General features: G+C 40.7%; 2 protein-coding genes and 1 long non-coding RNA gene across 5 annotated transcripts in view; 1 reads left to right on the top strand and 2 right to left on the bottom strand.

Moving 5' to 3' along the window:
* LOC109550772 (uncharacterized) overlaps window positions 1-7,492 on the top strand; it is a 33,109-nt gene extending 25,617 nt beyond the window's left edge. The window contains exons 2-3 of the long non-coding RNA XR_002177442.3: window positions 5,939-6,020; window positions 7,352-7,492. This is a non-coding gene — a long non-coding RNA (uncharacterized lncRNA). The remainder of the gene's footprint in view (window positions 1-5,938; window positions 6,021-7,351) is intronic.
* RALA (RAS like proto-oncogene A) overlaps window positions 1-18,593 on the bottom strand; it is a 76,558-nt gene that overhangs the window by 4,755 nt on the left and 53,210 nt on the right. The window contains exons 1-4 of one of the 3 annotated variants that reach the window (XR_012333869.1): window positions 14,931-15,071; window positions 12,285-12,493; window positions 9,187-9,361; window positions 8,861-9,005 (exon numbers count right to left, since the gene is read on the bottom strand). Coding sequence is in view for 2 of the 3 variants with exons in the window: in XM_019940658.2 (XP_019796217.1) it covers window positions 9,187-9,361; window positions 12,285-12,493; window positions 14,931-15,044 (498 nt within the window). In the remaining variant the exon portion in view is untranslated. Of the gene's footprint in view, window positions 1-8,860; window positions 9,006-9,186; window positions 9,362-12,284; window positions 12,494-14,310; window positions 14,760-14,930; window positions 15,084-18,593 lie in introns of those variants that run through there. The other 2 variants (XM_019940658.2, XM_019940659.3) reach the window with 2 other exon arrangements.
* The window catches only part of LOC101326781 (translationally-controlled tumor protein), a 62,276-nt gene continuing 58,724 nt past the window's right edge, over window positions 15,042-18,593 (bottom strand). Inside the window, exon 3 of the mRNA XM_073809537.1 lies at window positions 15,042-15,083. The gene's annotated coding sequence lies outside the window, so the exon portion shown is untranslated. The remainder of the gene's footprint in view (window positions 15,084-18,593) is intronic.

Below are 18,593 nucleotides of genomic sequence, written 5' to 3' on the forward strand. Positions count from 1 at the left end.
AAAACGGGCAGAAGACCTAAATAGACATTTCTCCAAAGAAGACATATAGATGGCTAAAAAGCACATGAAAAGATGCTTAAAATTGCTAATTATTAGAGAAATGGAAATCAAAACTACAATGAGGTATCACCTCACATCAGTCAGAATGGCCATCATCAAAAAATCTACAAACAACAAATGCTAGAGAGGGGTGTGGAGATAGGGAACTCTCCTACACTGTTGGTGGGAATGTAAATTGGTGCAGCCACTATGGAGAACAGTATGGTTGTTTCTTAAGAAACTACAAATAGAGGTACCATATGATCCAGCAATCCCACTCCTGGGCATATACCCTGAGAAAACCATGGTTCGAAAGGATACACGCACCCCAATGTTCATTGCAGCACTGTTTACAATACCCAAGACATGGAAGCAACCTAAATGTCCATCAACAGATGAATGGATAAAGATTTGGTACATATATACAATGGAATATTACTCAGCCATTAAGAAGAATGAAATAGTGTCATTTGCAGCAACATGCATGGACCTGGAGATTATTATACTAAGACAGACAAAGACAAATATCACATGATTTCGCTTAATGTGGAATCTAAAAAAAATGATACAAATGAACTTATTTGCAAAAGAAACAGACTCACAGACTTAGAGGATGAACTTATGGTTACCAGTGGGGAAGGGTGGGGGGAGGGATAGATAGGGAGTTTGGGATTGACATGTACACACTGCTACATTTAAAACAGGTAAACAACAAGGACCTCTGTATAGCACAGGGAACTCTGCTCAATACTCTACAATAAGCTAAATGGGAAAGGAATTGGAAAAAGAAGAGATGCATGCATATGTGTAACTAAATCACTTTGCTGTACACCTGACACACAACACAGGTAATCAACTATACTCCAATATAAAATAAAAATTAAAAAACAAGGACTATCAGACGAATGGGTTGAGTTAAATGACGCAGGACCAACAGAAAAGGACACGGATAATTAAAGAAGGGGAAGACTGAGCATAAAAGCTCAGAAAGAATGCAATGTACTGAAACACGGAGGTGACAGTTCAAACCCCATGAATTCTTGCCCCACTTGCTGCAGCTTGACGGCCTGGAGACTGGGGATTTTGCAACACCTCTGCTTCAAGTCCACAGCTGACCAGCCAGGGCAGGAAGCCTCCAAACTAACTACGTGTGATTAGCAGAAAACTCCCAGTACTGCTTTCTGATGTGAATACATCACTGCAGAATGGATATTAGAAGATGTGATTTCTAATTTTAGATGAGTATCTGCAATAAACTGCAAACGAATCCCTACTGGAAACCACCAAGGTCATCTTAACTAGCAAACCCAATAGAAAACTCTTAAACTTTACATCAGCTAACTTAATGAATTAAGGTAAAGGAGGCCTTGTTTCAACTGCCAAGTGGAAGGAAATAGGTAATTTGGAGTAAGAATGAAGAATTGGTTTTGATAAACTTAGACAAATGATAATCCCGAAAGTACAGAGCTTCTTCCCAACTTTTAAAAAAATATCTGCTCGCCCTCATTTCCTCCCACCCTCTTTCCTCCTGTCCCCTTCTTTCCCTTCCCCCCATTTCCCCCCTGGTATGTACAGAATTTGACTCTTCTAATTCCAGAGTAGAGATCACAGGAAATCCCTGTTCTCACGTAAATGAAAGTGAAACGAAACTAGACACAGACTCAAAATGCTTAGCTCAGAATACTTACAGTTGAAAAAACATAAAAATTATTAGAAATGACAAACATCTCTCTTAAAGCATCATAGACCGTTAGCTTTAAATGTAAACCTTTGCCTTCACCAGTTTCTTCATTTCAAATACTTAACAGCCCCTAGTTCACAACACAGACAATACTAAATTTTCAAAAGGATTAAACATCTATAAAGGCCAACACAAAAAGGAAGCAAAAATTATACGTTAAGTGTTTTTCTTTTTAATTTTTGGCTGCGTTGGGTCTTCGTTGCTTGCGCAGGCTTTCTCTAGTTGCAGCGAGCGGGGGCTACTCTTTGTTGCGGAGCACAGGCTTCTCATTGCGGAGCACGGGCTCTAGGTGTGCGAGCTTCAATAGTTGTGGCATGCGGGCTCAGTAGTTGTGGCTCAAAGTCTCTAGAGCACAGGGTCAGTAGTTGTGGTGCACAGGCTTAGCTGCTCCGTGGCATGTGGGATCTTCCCGGGCCAGGGCTTGAACCTGTGTCCCCTGCATTGGCAGGTGGATTCTTAACTACTGTGCCACCAGGGAAGCCCTAGGTAAGTGCTTTTTAAGTTTAGGATGGGAGAGCTTTTCTAATGAAGCCACAGAATCCAGAAGTCTCAAAGGAAAAACAACAAATTTGACAACATAATCTTTAATGTTTTTTCCATGGCAAAAGGTAAAAATCAGCAAAGTTAAAAGACATGTTATGGGGACTTGCCTGGTGGCACAGTGGTTAAGAATCTGCCTGACAATGCAGGGGACACGGGTTTGAGCCCTGGTCCAGGAAGATCCCACATGCCGTGGGGCAGCTAAGCCTGTGCGCCACAACTACTAAGCCTGCGCTCTAGAGCCTGTGCACCACAACTACTGAGCCCACACTCTGCAACGAGAAGCCACTGCAGTGAGAAGCCTGCGTACCACAACGAACAGTGGCCCCCACTTGCCGCAACTAGAGAAAGCCCAGGTGCAGCAACAAAGACCCAACGCAGCCTAAATAAATAAATAAGACATGGTATGGAGCAAATCAATCAGTGTGCTACACCACATCAACAAATTGAAGAATAAAAACCATATGACCATCTCAATAGATGCAGAAAAAACTTTTGATAAAATTCAGCACCCAAACTTACGATAAAAACTCTCCAGGAACTGGGCACAGAGGGAACATACCTCAACATAATAAAGGCTGTATATGACAAACCCACAGCTAACATCATACTCAATGGTGAAAAGCTGAAAGTATTTTCTCTAAGATCAGGAAAAAGACAAGGATGTCCCCTCTCACCACTTTTATTCAACATAGTTTTGGAAGACCTAGCCATGGCAATCAGACAAGAAAGAGAAAAGGGATCCAAAGAGGAAAAGAAGAATTAAAACAACTGTCATTGTTTGCAGATGACATGATACTATACATAGAAAATCCTGAAGATGTTACCAGAAAACTACAAGAGCTCATCAATGAATTCGGTAAAGTTGCAGGATACAAAATTAATACACAGAAATCTGTTGCATTTCTATACACTAACAACAAAAGATCAGACAGAGAAATTAAAGAAACAATCCCATTTACCATCGCATCAAAAAGAATAAAATACTTAGGAATACAACTACCTAAGGAGGCAAAAGACCTGTACTCCAAAAACTAAGATGCTGATAGAAGAAACTGAAGACAACACAAACAGATGTAAAGACATAACGTGTTTTTGGCTCAGAAGAATCAATATTGTCAAAATGACTACACTACCCAGGGCAATCTACAGATTCAGTGCAATCTCTATCAAATTACCAATGGCATTTTTCACGGAACTAGAACAAAAAATTTTTTAATTTGTATGGAAACACAAAAGACCCTGATAGTCAAAGCAACCTTGAGGAAGAAAAATGGAACTGGAGGAATCAGACTTCCTGACTTCAGACTATACTACAAAACTTCAGTAATCAAAACAGAAATATAGATCAATGAAACAGGATAGAAAGCCCAGAGATAAATTGACCATAGGTGCGTGGGTTTATCTACAACAAAGGAGGCAAGACTATACAATGGAGAAAAGACAGTCTCTTCAATAAGTGGTGCTGGGAAAACTGGGACAGCTACATGTAAAAGAATACAATTAGAACATTCTTTATCACCATACACAAAAATAAACTCAAAACTGATTAAAGATCTAAATGTAAGACTGGATACTATACAACTCCTAGAGGAAAACCTAGACAGAACACTCTTTGACATAAATTGCAGCAATATCTTTTTGGATCTGTCTCCTAGAGTAATGGAAATAAAAACAAAAATAAACAAATGAGACCTAATTAAACTCAAAAACTTTTGCACAGCAAAGGAAACCATAAGCAAAATGAAAAGACAACCCACAGAACGGGAGAAAAATAACTGCAAACCATGTGACCAACAGGGGATTAATCTCTAAAATTTACAAACAGCTCATGTGACTCAGTATCAAAACAAACCCAATGAAAAAATGGGCAGAAGATCTAAATACACATTTCTTCAAAGAAGACATACAGACGGCCCATGGGCACATGAAAAGATGCTCGACACCGCTAATTATTAGAGAAATGCAAATCAAAACTACAATGAGGTATCACCTCACACCAGTCAGAATGGCCATCATCAAAAAGTCTACAAACAATAAATGCTGGAGAGGGTGTGGAGAAAAGGGAACCCTCCTACACTGTTGGTGGGAATGTAAATTGGTGCAGCTACTATGGAGAACAGTATGGAGGTTCCTTAAACTAAAAACAGAGTTACCATATGATCCTGTAATCCTACTCCTGGGTATATACCTGGAAAAAACCATAATTCAAAAAGATACGTGCACCCCAATGTTCATCACAGCACTATTTACAATAGCCAAGTCATGGAAGCAACCTAAATGTTCATTGACAGAGGAGTGGATAAAGAAGATGTGATATATATGTGTACACACACACAGAGGAATGTTACTCAGCCATAAAGAAGAATGAAAGAATGCCATGTTCAGCAACATGGATGGACCTAGAGATTATCATACTAAATGAAGTATAAGCCAGAGTATAAGCCAGAGAAACATAAATATCATATAATATCGCTTATATGTGGAATCTAAAAAAAAAAAAGATACAAATGAACTTATTTCCAAAAAAGAAAGAGACTCACAGACACAGAAAACAAACTTATGGTTACCAAAGGGGAAGGGGTGAGAGCTAAATTAGGAGATTGGGATTAACATATACACACTACTATATATAAAATAGATAACCGGGAACAGTGCTTAGAGCCTTCTGAGATGCTCTATGCAGTTATAATCCTCAAATTTGGCTTGAATAAAAATTTCTATTTCTTTTGTAGGAAAAAAAAAAGACAACTAACAAGGACCTACTGGATAGCACAGGGAACTATACTCAATATTTTGTAACAACCTATAAGGGAGAAGAATCTGGAAAAGAATATACATATGTATAACTGAATCGTTGCCGCTGTACACCTGAAACTAACATGATATTGTAAATCAACTATACATTCAAAAAAAAAAAAAAGATAAAAACAGATATGGTATGCATTAGGAGACACTGTCCCAAACGGATATAGTGGACAAAGGGTTAATGTCCTTAATATAAAGCAGGCTTATGAATCAAAAAGATAAACCCCCCATTAGATCAATGTAATTTCAGCGTTCACAGAAGATCTACAAACGGCCAATGAATCAACGACAAGCTGCCCAGCCTCAGTAGTAATCAGGAAACACAAAAGAAATGATTTCCCCATCTTGTTGGCGACTTTAAAGGCTCCTTTAATTGACACTGGCAAGTAGTGGGGAAAGGGTTTCCTCACACTGTTGGTGGGAGTGTAGGGCAGCCTCTCTGGAGGGTGACTTGTCATTAAAATTAAATGCACCCTTGCTTTTGGTCTTGTGTGGGTGCACGTTCACACAGTTCACTGTGTTATGTTTGTAATAGCACTGCAGACAACCTAAATGTCACTGGTAGACTTTTTTCATAATTCAGCCATTTTCCTAACTATGGAACATTTTGTAGATTTTAAAAAGAATGTGGTACGTCTATATGCAACGACATGGAAAGAACTACAGGATCTATTTACTGTGAAATTTAAAAAGCAAACCACAGAAATACACTATACATACACAGATACACACACACAAATCCTATTTATACAGGTGGAAAACAAGCAAATACAACCTTTCCCTAAGGTTCTTTTTTTTTTTCTCTCTTAGATTCTGTATGCCTGTCTTTAAAGGCAGGTAAAGTCTGGAAAGATACACACGTGTTAGCAGTGGTTACCTACAGGTAAAGGAGGTGAGTGGAATCTGGGTGGAGTGACAGACTCATCACTTTTCCTCCTTATACTTTTTCCTCTGTATCATGAATTTTTCTTTATACAATGAGCATATGTTCATGTATTACTTGTATAAAGAAAAAAATTAAAAACATTTTCAAAAACAAGACACTACATTTCTAACAAAATTCTTTCCCCAACATAAAATTGGCTCTCTTGACATAATAAATCATACTTTCATTTTGACATCTACTTGCCTAATTTCTTTCCATTTCCCCCAAGATGTTCCTTAAAATTAAGAGCAACCTTGGAGTTGCGATTTAAAGAGCCAGAGCATTTAGCTAGAAGGGTACTACAAGGTCAGCAGATGACCTGGCACCCAGGGAGGACCCAAGCAGGTTTCCCAGATGGTCCTCTAGCCTCTGAGTGATTCCTCTGAGACAGGCCAGGCCTCAGCTCAACAATTCTGATGGTCATGAAGCTTTTTCACAGGGTAGTTTTAAAAATCTGCTTCTCTGAAACTTCTACCCAGTGGTCTATTTGGAATCCTGGTAAGGATAAGGCATGGGCGTTTAAAGTCTGGCGGGAGCTAGTATTTGTTTTCTGTGACAAGACACCTCTCAATTTAATAGAAGGAGACACTGTTAACACTTAATCCTACAAAATCTGATCAGACTCCTGGGAGTGGATGACACACAACATGGGAGATGCCACAGGTATTCCAACCATTGTTTTAAGTAAAATAGACAGGGAAGAACATTGGCTCCAGAGCTGGCCACACCCAGAGCCAGCAGATGCCACTACGACATGGTGACCTTGAGCCAGGTATGTAATCTCTCCGCACCTCAATTTCCTCACCTAGAAAGGCGTCATGAGAGGAGTATCTATGCTTCATAGGGGTTAAAGATGAAACAGTGAGTGCTGGCCACAGCGCCTGGCTCTTCAAGCACTAAAGAGTATTATTAGCTCTTATAACTGTATTACATCATTGCCTCAGCAAACAAACCCAAAAAACAAATATAATCCCAATGTAACCAACTTTAAGAAACTGAAGAGTTGCTGCAAGTTACTTTTCCTTAGCCACTGAGGTACGTTATCTGGTAGCCACTCTTCAGGACACAGCAGTGAAACATGCACGTCTGTGACTTAGCTCTCTGGTGGCAACCACAGGTACTAGAATCTTACATATTCCCGATCTATACATACATGTGCACTTGTGTGTGTATGAGTATGTTTCAAACACAGATGGCAGCAAACTAGACGCTGTTCTGTACTTTGCTTTTTCATTTACTGATGTTGAAGATCATTCCATATCAGCACATTAAGCTCTACCTTCATTTCTTTTCAACAGCTGTACAGTATTCCATTATATGGACACTTGGATATTTCCTGTCTTTTGCTTCTACAAATAATGCTTCAAGGACTACTGCTGAACATACACTTATGCATGGATGTATAATTTTATCTGTATAATAAAGTTTTAGAACTTGAATTGTTGGGGTCATAATTTTTGATAGATAATTGCCAGACTGCCCTTCCAAGAACATATGAGAGTTCCTTTTTTTCCCACACTCCTGTCAACAGTATTATTATCAACCTTCTTGCCCTTTACCAATTGACAGGTAAAAAAAATATGTCATTATATTTTAAAATTTCACTTCCCTTTTTATACGTAAGACTCATAAGCCTCTTTGCAAGTTTAAACACGATTTGCATTTCTTTTCTGTGACAGGGCTATCTGTTTTTCGACCATTTTCCCATTGGGTTGTTGGTCTTTTTCTTACTGTCTGGTGAGATCTCTGATAATGCACACTACCGTATTTTCCCAGGGCCTCTGATGCCAGCAGGTGACACTACAGGACTGCTTCAAGCCGCAGAGCTTGAACAGTTATTGCTCCCCACTTCCCTTAGATCACGATGGTTTGTTCTACCACCTGCTCAAGACATCAAACAGGAGGAAACAAAGTATACATATGCTATGACAATCCTCATTGGTGCCTTTCAAAACCCCAAACGTGCTGAACCTCAAACTGTATTTCATGAGTACTTTAAATTTGCCATAACTTTAGAGGAAACTGGTCTACTCAGTAGAAATCTTACAGCAATTTGTACAGATGTCTTGGACTTAAAGGAATCTGACCGTGTGACTAAAAAAAAAAAAATTAATCAGTTTAAGACAGTAATAACACTGTCTTAAAACCTACAGTAAACAGGCAGAAAGAATCTCTAAATTGTTAACATCATGATTTCTGGACCAGGGCTGCGAATCTACAGCCACAGCAGACGAGCTCACAAGCACCTGCGGCCACCTAGGGCAGTTACTCCAAGTGTGCCGCACCGCCCGTTTGCACATCCAGGAGCTATAGCTAGATAGGCAAATTCTCAGGTCTCACCCCAGACCAAGCGAATCAAAACCTCTGGCGAAGACCCAGGAATCTGTGTTTATCAGGCTCTATAGGCAATCCTCCTGCACGTTAGTTTTTGAGAGGCACTCAGTAGAGCCTAGATACGCGGGGGCTGAAAAGGCCCCGCCTGGAGGGCTCTCAGAACCTGTGTTGCCCCAGCGCAACCGGCAGGCTTCCTAAATACTGATGATGGCGTCCCACGGCAGGATGAAAAGCACCTGGGAAGGCTTCCAGAAACGAGGTAAGGGTGTTCTGCACCTGGTCTCCAGGAAGGGCCAATCTGAACACAGTGTGAAGATGAGGGGAGAGGACACAGGAGCTCCCCTTCCACTTGGGGGAGAACAGAGGCTGAGGGTAGGGAAGGCAGCTGTGATGACAGAGATTTCAAAATCCTCTCCCCCGGGGTCTGGGAGAACTTAAGTGAGGCTGGGCAGGTGTCAGCTCAGAGGACTTACATTGTTCCTTCTAGATTCTCCAGCCAATCAGGATAAGGAAAAAAAAAAAAAAGGCAGGGATTCAGGTCAGGAATCTTTCAGTGCTTTAAAAAAAAAAAAGGTACATCTAGCTGCAGTGTCTCATGTTTTAACGCCTCTCGGGAACCTATAAGGACAAAGTGAAGTAAATTCCTAACACGCTGTACTTGAGCATTCAGGGCCATAGAAAATCAACACGTATTAAACCTCTATTTGAAAGTCTCACAGAATCTCTAGACTAAACAGAGCCGAGTTAAAGCACATCAACCTATTTTTAACATGACGTAGCAGTAGAGCCACCTTTTTACCTTGTCAACATTAGCTCGTGTTTTAGCAGATGTTTCCACATAGTTAACATTCCACTGATCGGCTCTGGTTTTTGCCTCTTCTACAGAAACCTGCCTTTTATCTTCCAAATCTGATTTGTTTCCAACGAGCAGAAATGGAACATTCTCATCTTCTTTTACTCTTAAAATCTGCTCCCTGGATAAGAGAAAATGAGCAAGAAATATTAATGTTATCTCTACATGTTAAAATAACAAAACATGCAATTAGCAGTTATTTATGTTTCTAGACAATAACAAACAGCTCACTTATTACCCAGTAGGAAACAAGCAGCACTTCTTCCTTTTTCTACTATCAATGATTTGAGCTCCACATTCACTTCATTCGGAAAAATACACAGAAGAAGAGTATAAATATGGCAGTAGACGTACGAAGTGAATATCAAATGCAACTTCCTCCGAAATGCTTTTTTGAAAATAATCTTTTTATATTAGAATGATTTCAGATTTACAGAGAAGTTGTGAAGATAGGACAGAGTTCCCATATACCCCACATCCAGTTTCCCCTACTGTTAACATTAATGTGGTACGTTTATCACGGTTGATAAAAGTATACCTTGTTTACTGCAATCTGCTTTACTGTGCTTTGTAGATACTTTTTTTTTTTTCTTAACAGACTGAAGGTTTGTAGTCACCCTGCATCAAGCAAGTCTATCAGCGCTATTTTTCCAACAGCATTTGCTCACTTTGTGTCTCTGTGTCACATTCTGGTAATTCTTGCAACATTTCAAACTTTTCTACTATTATTATATTTGTTATGGTGATCTGTGATCAGTGGTTTCTGATGTGATGATTGTAATCGTTATTGGCATTTTTGCTTAAAGTGATGCTCCCTTTAAATAGAGTTTGAGAGGCTACTACAGAATTTTATAATAGGAAAGCACCTTTACAAACTGGTCCAACTTCATTCTTATCAGAAGGAAAGTGAGAATGAAAAAACGTAACAGAGCTTTCTAATGTTTCTATCAAACACTTAATAAGCACTACAAGTTATAGGCCAGCAACTGTGCCAAACAGGGGTACTAGAGACACTGAAATGGATAAGAAGAGTTTTTACCATATCAGGAAAAACACATATAAATCAATCTCATGTAAGAGTGCGGCGAGTGTGCTGCTGCAGCTGTGGTAAGCATACCGCACACACACATGAGGAAACGACGGATCCTGCCTGGGTGACGGGAGGCCCAGGAAGGCTAAAGGGAGGAGCTGACAATCGGAGAAATGCAAATCAAAACTGCAATGAGGTACCACCTCTCACTGCTCAGAATGGCCATCATTAAAAAGTCTATAACAAATGCTGGAGAAGGCGTGGAGAAAAAGGACCCCTCCTACACTGTTGGTGGGAGTGTAAGTTGGTACAGCCACTGTGGAGAACAGTGTGGAGGCTCCTTAGAAAACTAAAAAGAGAACTACCATACGACCCAGCAATCCCACTCCTGGGCATATATCTGGACAAAATTCTAATTCAAAAAGATACATGCACCCCTACGTTCACAGCAGCACTATTCACAATAGCCAAGACACAGAAGCAACCTAAGTGTCCATCGACAGATGAATGGATGAAGATGTGGTATATAGAGAGACATGTATAGATATATATACACACAATGGAATACTACTCAGCCATAAAAAAGAATGAAATAATGCCATTTGTAGCAACATGGATGCAACCAGAGATTATCATACTAAGTGAAGTCAGAAACAGATAAATACCATATGATATCACTTATATGTGGAATCTAAAATACGACACAAATGAACTTATCTATGAAACAGACCCACAGACATAGAGAACAGACTTGTGGTTGCCAAGGAGGAGGGGGTTGGGATTGGCAGATGTAAGCTTTTATATATAGAACAGATAAACAACAAGGTCCCACTGAATAGCACAGAGATCTATACTCAATATCCTGTGATAAACCATAATGGAAAAGAATATGAAAAAATAATGTATATATATGTATAATTGAATCTACAGCAGAAATTAACACAAAGTTGTACATCAACTATACTTCAATAAAAAGAAATTAAAAAGAGAGGAGCTGACATTGTGCTATACTTTGCAGGTCAGACCGTGTGGAGTGCCTACTATAACCATTCGGACGATCTCAAAAATGCCTTTCCTATTGCTGGTCAGTTAGTAGGAACAGTTTTTATTTATGGGAGGGGCAACACACTGGAGGTACAACAGACGAGTAATGAATGATTCACTTATTTTCTGTAACAGCAACAGCCCAAGATTCTTTCTCTTGGCATAAAAATACCTCACTCCCTTGAGATACCACTTTGGCTTTGGTGGCTATGGTGACAAAATGTATTCCATTACTTAGTACAGAACCTGCTACATAATAAGCACTCAAAATATTTTTTTGAATGAATGAATAATCACTGACACTTACATAACTTTCAACATGTCTCCCAGGATTACAAAACTCCCTTTGCACTTTATCACATACAAAACTCCTTCCTTATAGAAGCCAACAAACTTAATGTTACAAATAAATTTATATTTTTAAAGTTTCTCAATGACATGCTTTTTTGCAAAGGAGGTGCTTTTAGAATCTTTTAAGTTCTTGAGAGTTTCACGTATACATAAGAAGGAATGCTTTGTGTAACCCTTGCTTCAGTTTCTTGCTCAACCACCAGGAATGACCTCTTTCCTCATCTGTGGAAATCCTTCTTGTCCTTCAGGGTTATCTATCTCTTGAAGGCCTCCCAGCTCCTCTCCTCTCCTGGATCCTCTGTAACCATCACTGGCCACATCTCCTACTTTGTCGCTAACTTCCACTTGGTTTCATGACTTATTCAACTCAGCTGCGTGAACCTTGAACAAACTCAGGCTCCAGTGCAGCTGGCACTGGCAGAGCTGGCTGTGGGATTACGCAGGTTGCGCCGAGGATGTGAGTACAAGCATGCAGCGGACAGAGTCACACTGATGTCACAGAGGGAATAAACACGACTAGACGCAGAGGGAAAGGCGATCAGGTAAGAGCCTCTAGTGGTCTGCTTGTTTCTGGGGAGCAAGCTGTTCTGCGGTGTAACGGCACGACTCCCTGACATACCTGAAGTCGGCTGTGGCCGCGAAGGACTCCATTTCCGTAATGGAGAAGACACAGAGGAAGCCCTCGCCGCTCCGGAAGTAGTTGTCCCTGATGGCGGCGTAGTCCTCCTGCCCGGCTGTGTCCAAGATGTCGATCTGCACTTCCTCTCCATCCAGCACCACCTTCTTCCGGTAGCTGTCGGCCTTGGTAGGCTCGTAGTCCTCCACAAACTGCAAGAGGTGAAAGCGCATCCCCTTAAGGATTATCCTTACTTTTCAGAGCCTCTTATTTTGAAATATAGATCCACATGAAGTTGCCAAAATAGCACTGAGAGGTCACATGTAGCCGTCATTCAGTTTTCCCCAATGGTAAACACTACATTCATTGAAATTTCCATTTCAGGCAATTTGGTGGTGGGGACTGAACAGCTCTAGGCCGCTGACGGCTTGAAAACCGTGCCTTTTTTCTTACTTAGAACACTACACCTGCAGAAACTACTACACAGATATTTTATCAAATGTTTAAGAACCCTTTCTGACTCTAAATATAAATTTTCATGTCAGAATTGTGGAAATAACTTGAAAGTAAGTTAATATTTAGGTAAGCATTGAAAGCACAGTTAAATCTTTTCTTTCTCCAAAATGAACCATGTCAAGAAAGTGGCTTATACTACCCTGTAAAATGCCAAATCTTGAACTTTGAAATTTCTCCCCAAACTTCCAATTTCTTAAAATAGTACAGTTAAACAACTTTACAGTTGTACTTCTATCTTTTACCCCCTAAATCTCACCTCAATATTTTTGATCAGTGTATCATTGTTGGCATATGGGTATGTATACACACATACTTCAGTGGGTTTTTTATTAGTTCCTGTAAATATTTTCATTATCTGATATTTTCTTATTTATATGCTCAATGTCTAAATCCCCCTATTAGAATTTAACCCCTGGGGGCAGGGACCTTGATTAGTCTACTCATCACTGTATCTCCAAAGCCTGGAATATGCCTGGTACATGGAAGACACTCAACAAATAATTATTAAAAAATCAAGCACAGTGTATTTGTAACTGTAAAAGCTATAGAACATTCTATGACAATTACATGCTAATATTTTACAAATATTAAATATTTATAAATATTTATGAATAATAGAAATATTCAGATAGCATATCTGATAATATTATGAATATTAAATATTTATAAATATTAAATGAAAGTGTAACCATTCCTCAAATGTCATACATGAACATTCTTACTTTTGACCTCCTATTGTCAAGAAGGGAACTGATTTGAGGCTTAGTTTAAAGAAAAGCAGCTATTAAGGTGAACAGCATGAAAAACAGAACTGAACAGATAAATTAGCAATTTCAGTGAAAGTACCATTTCAATTTCCCCCTCTCTAAATTGTTTATCATAAGCAATACAACTGATGGATTTAAGAGTTGTGTGTGTGTGAAAGAAATGCTGATGAGCAGGCAATGAAAAGAGACCTTAGGTGGTAAAAGTCCACAGGATCTTTTTCTTAGAAGACTAGGTTTAATACTTAGTTACTCATCAGAGATCACTCTTCTTGGGCAGGTTGGGAAACCTCTCTGAGGTTCTGTTTCCTCATCTGTAAGATGGGGAAACCACTGCCTACCACACAGGATTTTTTTGAGGATTAAGAAAGAGTAACCATAAATCTTTGCTTCTATTTGGGAGGAAGAAGAATTGAGGATCAATGCCTAAATTTGATTACCAACTCTTAAATCATTTAGCCTTATCAACAGTCCTCTAGGGAAAGAATGTATTACTGTATATAGGCTGAGACCTTACCTCTGGGACAATAAAGTCTGATATAAATACATGCACAGAAATCTGTAACCTGTCTAGTAATTTTATTTTAGGGACAAAGCCTTTTCCTGCTTAGTGTTGAGTGTGGTGCCATGCCAGTACACAATAACTGACTTTTTCACTGAAGTTATTAAAGGACAACTTATATATATTAACGTCAAGTTTCAATTAGGTACTATATCCACCAGTTCTATTAATTCAAGGTGGGACTCACCATTAAAAACACTAAAAATAAAAAAGCCAGTTAGATTGCTCAAAAATAGGTACTGTTTCCAGGGTTTTTTAAAAAAATTAATTTTTGGCTGCATTGGGTCTTTGCTGCTGCACGTGGACTTTCTCTAGTTGCGGCGAGCGAGGGCTCCTCTTCATTGTGATGCACGGGCTTCTCACTGCGGTGGCTTCTCTTGTTACAGAGCACGGGCTCTGGGTGTGCGGGCTTCAGTACTTGTGGCACATGGGCTCAGCAGTTGTGGCTCGCGGGCTCTAGAGCGCAGGCTCAGTAGTTGTGGTGCGCGGGCCCAGTTGCTCCGTGGCATGTGGGATCTTCCTGGACCAGGGCTCGAACCTGCGTCCCCTGCACTGGCAGGCAGATTCTTAACCACTGCGCCACCAGGGAAGTCCCTGTTTTGTTTTTTAAAAGCATAAGAATTTTAAGGACCTTGGGTTCTTGACTTGTTAAATCAAGCTGTAACAAATGTTGACTCTGAACAGGAAAAAAATGATCAGTAGCTTTCAAGAATTCAAGGAATCCATCCAAAACAGCACCAAAACGAAGCTAGAGAAATATTCTCTGAAAGCCCCAACTTTGATATCCATGATAAAATCGGCACTTACCTCATCGTACATGAACTGCAGGGTCAGAGCAGACTTGCCCACACCACCACTGCCTACCATGATGACTTTGTGTAAGGCCAAAGAATTCTGACCCTTCGGCTTATTTGCAGCCATGTTGTGTCACCGAGTTTTCACCAAAGGATTAAGAAGAATCTGAAAAGAATGAAAGAACGAGTAATGCTCAATACATTCTTCTGCAGAATTCCAGTGTAGGAAAGAGAGATGATGTCCTTAGGCGTCAAGGTATTAGTTTTCATTCTGCGGTGATTTTAAACAGATGGCAAATGAAGTATGCTTATTTGGGGGAAGAACCACTTATCAGAGAACACCGTGGCAATAAGACAAGTATATGACTCAAGGGCATTTCCCTTATAGTAGTTTTCAGTAATGAGCTTGCTGACCGAAAGTGAAAATTTCCCAGTGCAACCACATGCTGACAATAATGGAGTATTAGTTGTATTAAAATATGGTCACACAGATTACAAAGCAGGGTGAACGATCACTTTGTTTTCATATTAACCTCTATTGGCAATAATTAAAGAGATGTTTCTTCTAATTTCAGTAAGAAACAACTGATGAAAGAAAGAAAGAAAGTGGGGGGGAGAGGAAGAGAAGAGAAGAGAAGACGGAGGGAAGAAGGAAAGGAAGGACGGAAGGAAGGAAGGAAGGAAAAACCCATCCCAACTACTTGCTGGTCTTAGAAATATAAATAGAACCGAATACCATATACCCCAACTCCCAAGTATAGTAGTACTGGAACATCTGTTCCATATTTTGGGGTGGATGGCTAATCTAACTTAAACACCTGAATCTAGTGTGCCCTCACTTTCGTTTACTACATTTATGTGCTCAGCGTGGAAAGACCAGGTTCCCCCAGAGGTTGTAGTGGTGATGCACACTAATGGCACCCGGTTACCTTTGGCCATGGTACCAGGCCTTAGAAAAAGAGGCGGGAGGTCACAGCAAACACTGCGTCTGTGTGGAGGCCCAGGGGGGGCTGCACCTTCCTTCTCAGCATCTCTGACCTGTCGCAGTCACAGCATACCTTTCTCAAGCTGCAACTTACAGAACACCCCCGCCCTGCCTACTTCTGTATCTCAGGCCATCTCTCCCAGCCTGGCCGCATCAGCCCACACTGGTCTCCTTCGACTTTTCATACGCTCTTCTCTGCCTCTTGGCCTTTCCCATGCAGTTTCCTCCATTTGGCATATTCTTAATTTGGCTAACTCCTCTCAGTGTTGGGGTTTCAGCCTTACCTGAAACACTCAACCTAAATTAGGCTCTCCCCTGCCCTGTGCTCACATAGTACATGATACTTTTCTTTCATAACCATTATCACAAGTCGGAATTGCCTGAGAGTGTTAGTTGTTTAATATGGGTCTTCTTCCTAATATACCAGAAGCAACTTGAGTACAGGCGCCATATCTATTGGTTTACTTCATGCTTAATGTGACTAATATGTCTTGGCAAAAAACAGCCACTCAGTACGTGTGTGTGGAATGAACGAGTCTGACTTAACCTTGGGAGTGCTTTCGAGTGTACTGGTATAAAGCAGCTATTGCTACTAGAGGGTCCATCACAAGCTTATTAGGCAAGGACAGTCTGCCGTGGGCTTGTGCACCACACACTGGCTATGCAGGGCACCCAAGAGCTCAGGCCGCCCCAGAAGTCATGCCCATAAGCCTATTTGCCCAATACAGAAAAGTCGTAAGAAAAAAAAAATCCCATAATCTTGCTATCCATTTAACAACACGAATACATTATACTTTGTTTGAGACAGCTTCAGTCTGCATGGAGCATAACTGAGATCACACCATATATGTGACTTTTGATCCTGTTATTCTTGCATTATGTCAAACACTGTGGTAGAGGCAGCTTAAACTGTGCAGCATATGGTAAAGAATCCACACTTGGAGGCTAGATGTTCAGTGTAATTCAATAAACAAGGACTGAGCCCCTCTTTTTCCTGGATACCAAGGAGATGATCATTGGATTCTGATGATTACCACTGCTGAGGAAAGTAATAGTGTACTTCAGATAAGTAACTAAAAGTCGAAAAGATACCTCATCTACGCGTTTATGGAGCATGCTGTTGCTGGCGTCCCTAAGTAAGGCAGGAAATGACTTCTTTCTCACCATTATGACCCTTACTTGTTGGCAGCTGTAATCACTTCACAGCTACCCAACTACTGTTATATGTATACATACATACATACATACATATATATATATATATATTTTTTTCTTTTCTTTTCTGCAGTACGCGGGCCTCTCACTGTTGTGGCCTCTCCCATTGCGAAGCAACAGGCTCTGGACACGCAGGCTCAGCGGCCACGGCTCACGGGCCCAGCTGCTCCGTGGCATGTGGGATCCTCCCGGACCGGGGCACGAACCCGTGTCCCCTGCCTCGGCAGGCGGACTCTCAACCACTGTGCCACCAGGGAAGCCCTACTGTTATATTTTTAAAACAGTTACTACCACAGGAGCTCAGGGTGTTAACAGGAGCTCAGGGTGTTAATACTCTAAGAGTTCAATGTATGCGTTTTTAAAGTAAAACATTTAGCAGTTACACCAACTGGGTTAAAACACTTTCCCTTCCAGAACAATTTACAATATAGTCTGTGACTTAGAAAAGGCAGAGATTCCCAGAGACATTTTTCCAAAGTGCAGACTTTCTTCAATAACTATTAGCTGCACATCCCATACTTTCAAGAGGCTATCCAGGAAAAGAAGCTCCCGCCAAGGAGACACTCACTCCTCTGCCCCATTGCAAAAACTTGGCTTTCCATAACTTAGGTCCCAATTCCTAGTCTAGATGTTGGAACTTAAGACAACATACATGTAAATAAGAAAATTCCATTAGTGCTAAGCGCAATGAAGAAACTAAGGGGCACCGGGATAAAGAGGGGGGAGGGGCTACTTCAACCAGATGGTCAAGGGCGACTCCTTTGAAGAGGCAGCATTTGAGCTGACACCTGAATTTTATAAAGGAACCAGCCAGCTCTGAGGGAAGAACGTTCTAGACACAGGGAAGAGCAAGTGCAGAGGCCTAAGATGGTAGACGGTTTGCCACGTTCTAGGGGCCAGAGGAAGGCCAGAGTGGATGGAGGCTACGAGTCTGATCAGGGAGTGTTAACAGGAGGTGAGACTGAGAAGCAGGAGAGGCCAAATCATAAAAAGCCTTGAAGGCTGTGGAAAGGTGTTCGAGTTTTATTATCATTGTACTGGGAAGCCTCTGGAGAGTGTGTAAGCAGGACTGTGACATAATTTCATTTATGTTTTTAAAAAGATTACCATGGCCAGTGTGTGTAGAATGAATGGTAGAGGTGCAAGAGCTGAAAGCAAAGGAGTCCATCCCATAGTCCATGACTAGGATTGGCAGATGGAGGCTGCCAGTGACCTTGGGAAGAGTCACCTCACCAACGAGGCAGGAACCATAGCCTGAATGGGGTGGGTTGAGGAGAAAACAGAATGTGTAGAAATGGACTTGACTCTGAAGACGAATGGAGAAATGGGGCCATAGATGGACACGGGTTTTTGTTTGGGTCGCTTTTTAATTATTCTTAAGGGATGTTTACATGATAATCATCTAAAAGAGGCAGAAATTAATGATGAAGAAGAGAAGGTGCCTCTAGGAGTAGACCAGGGAAGAAGAGACCCAGG

The sequence above is a fragment of the Tursiops truncatus genome, chromosome 9 (assembly GCF_011762595.2).
Source record: "Tursiops truncatus isolate mTurTru1 chromosome 9, mTurTru1.mat.Y, whole genome shotgun sequence".
Lineage (NCBI taxonomy): Eukaryota > Metazoa > Chordata > Mammalia > Artiodactyla > Delphinidae > Tursiops > Tursiops truncatus.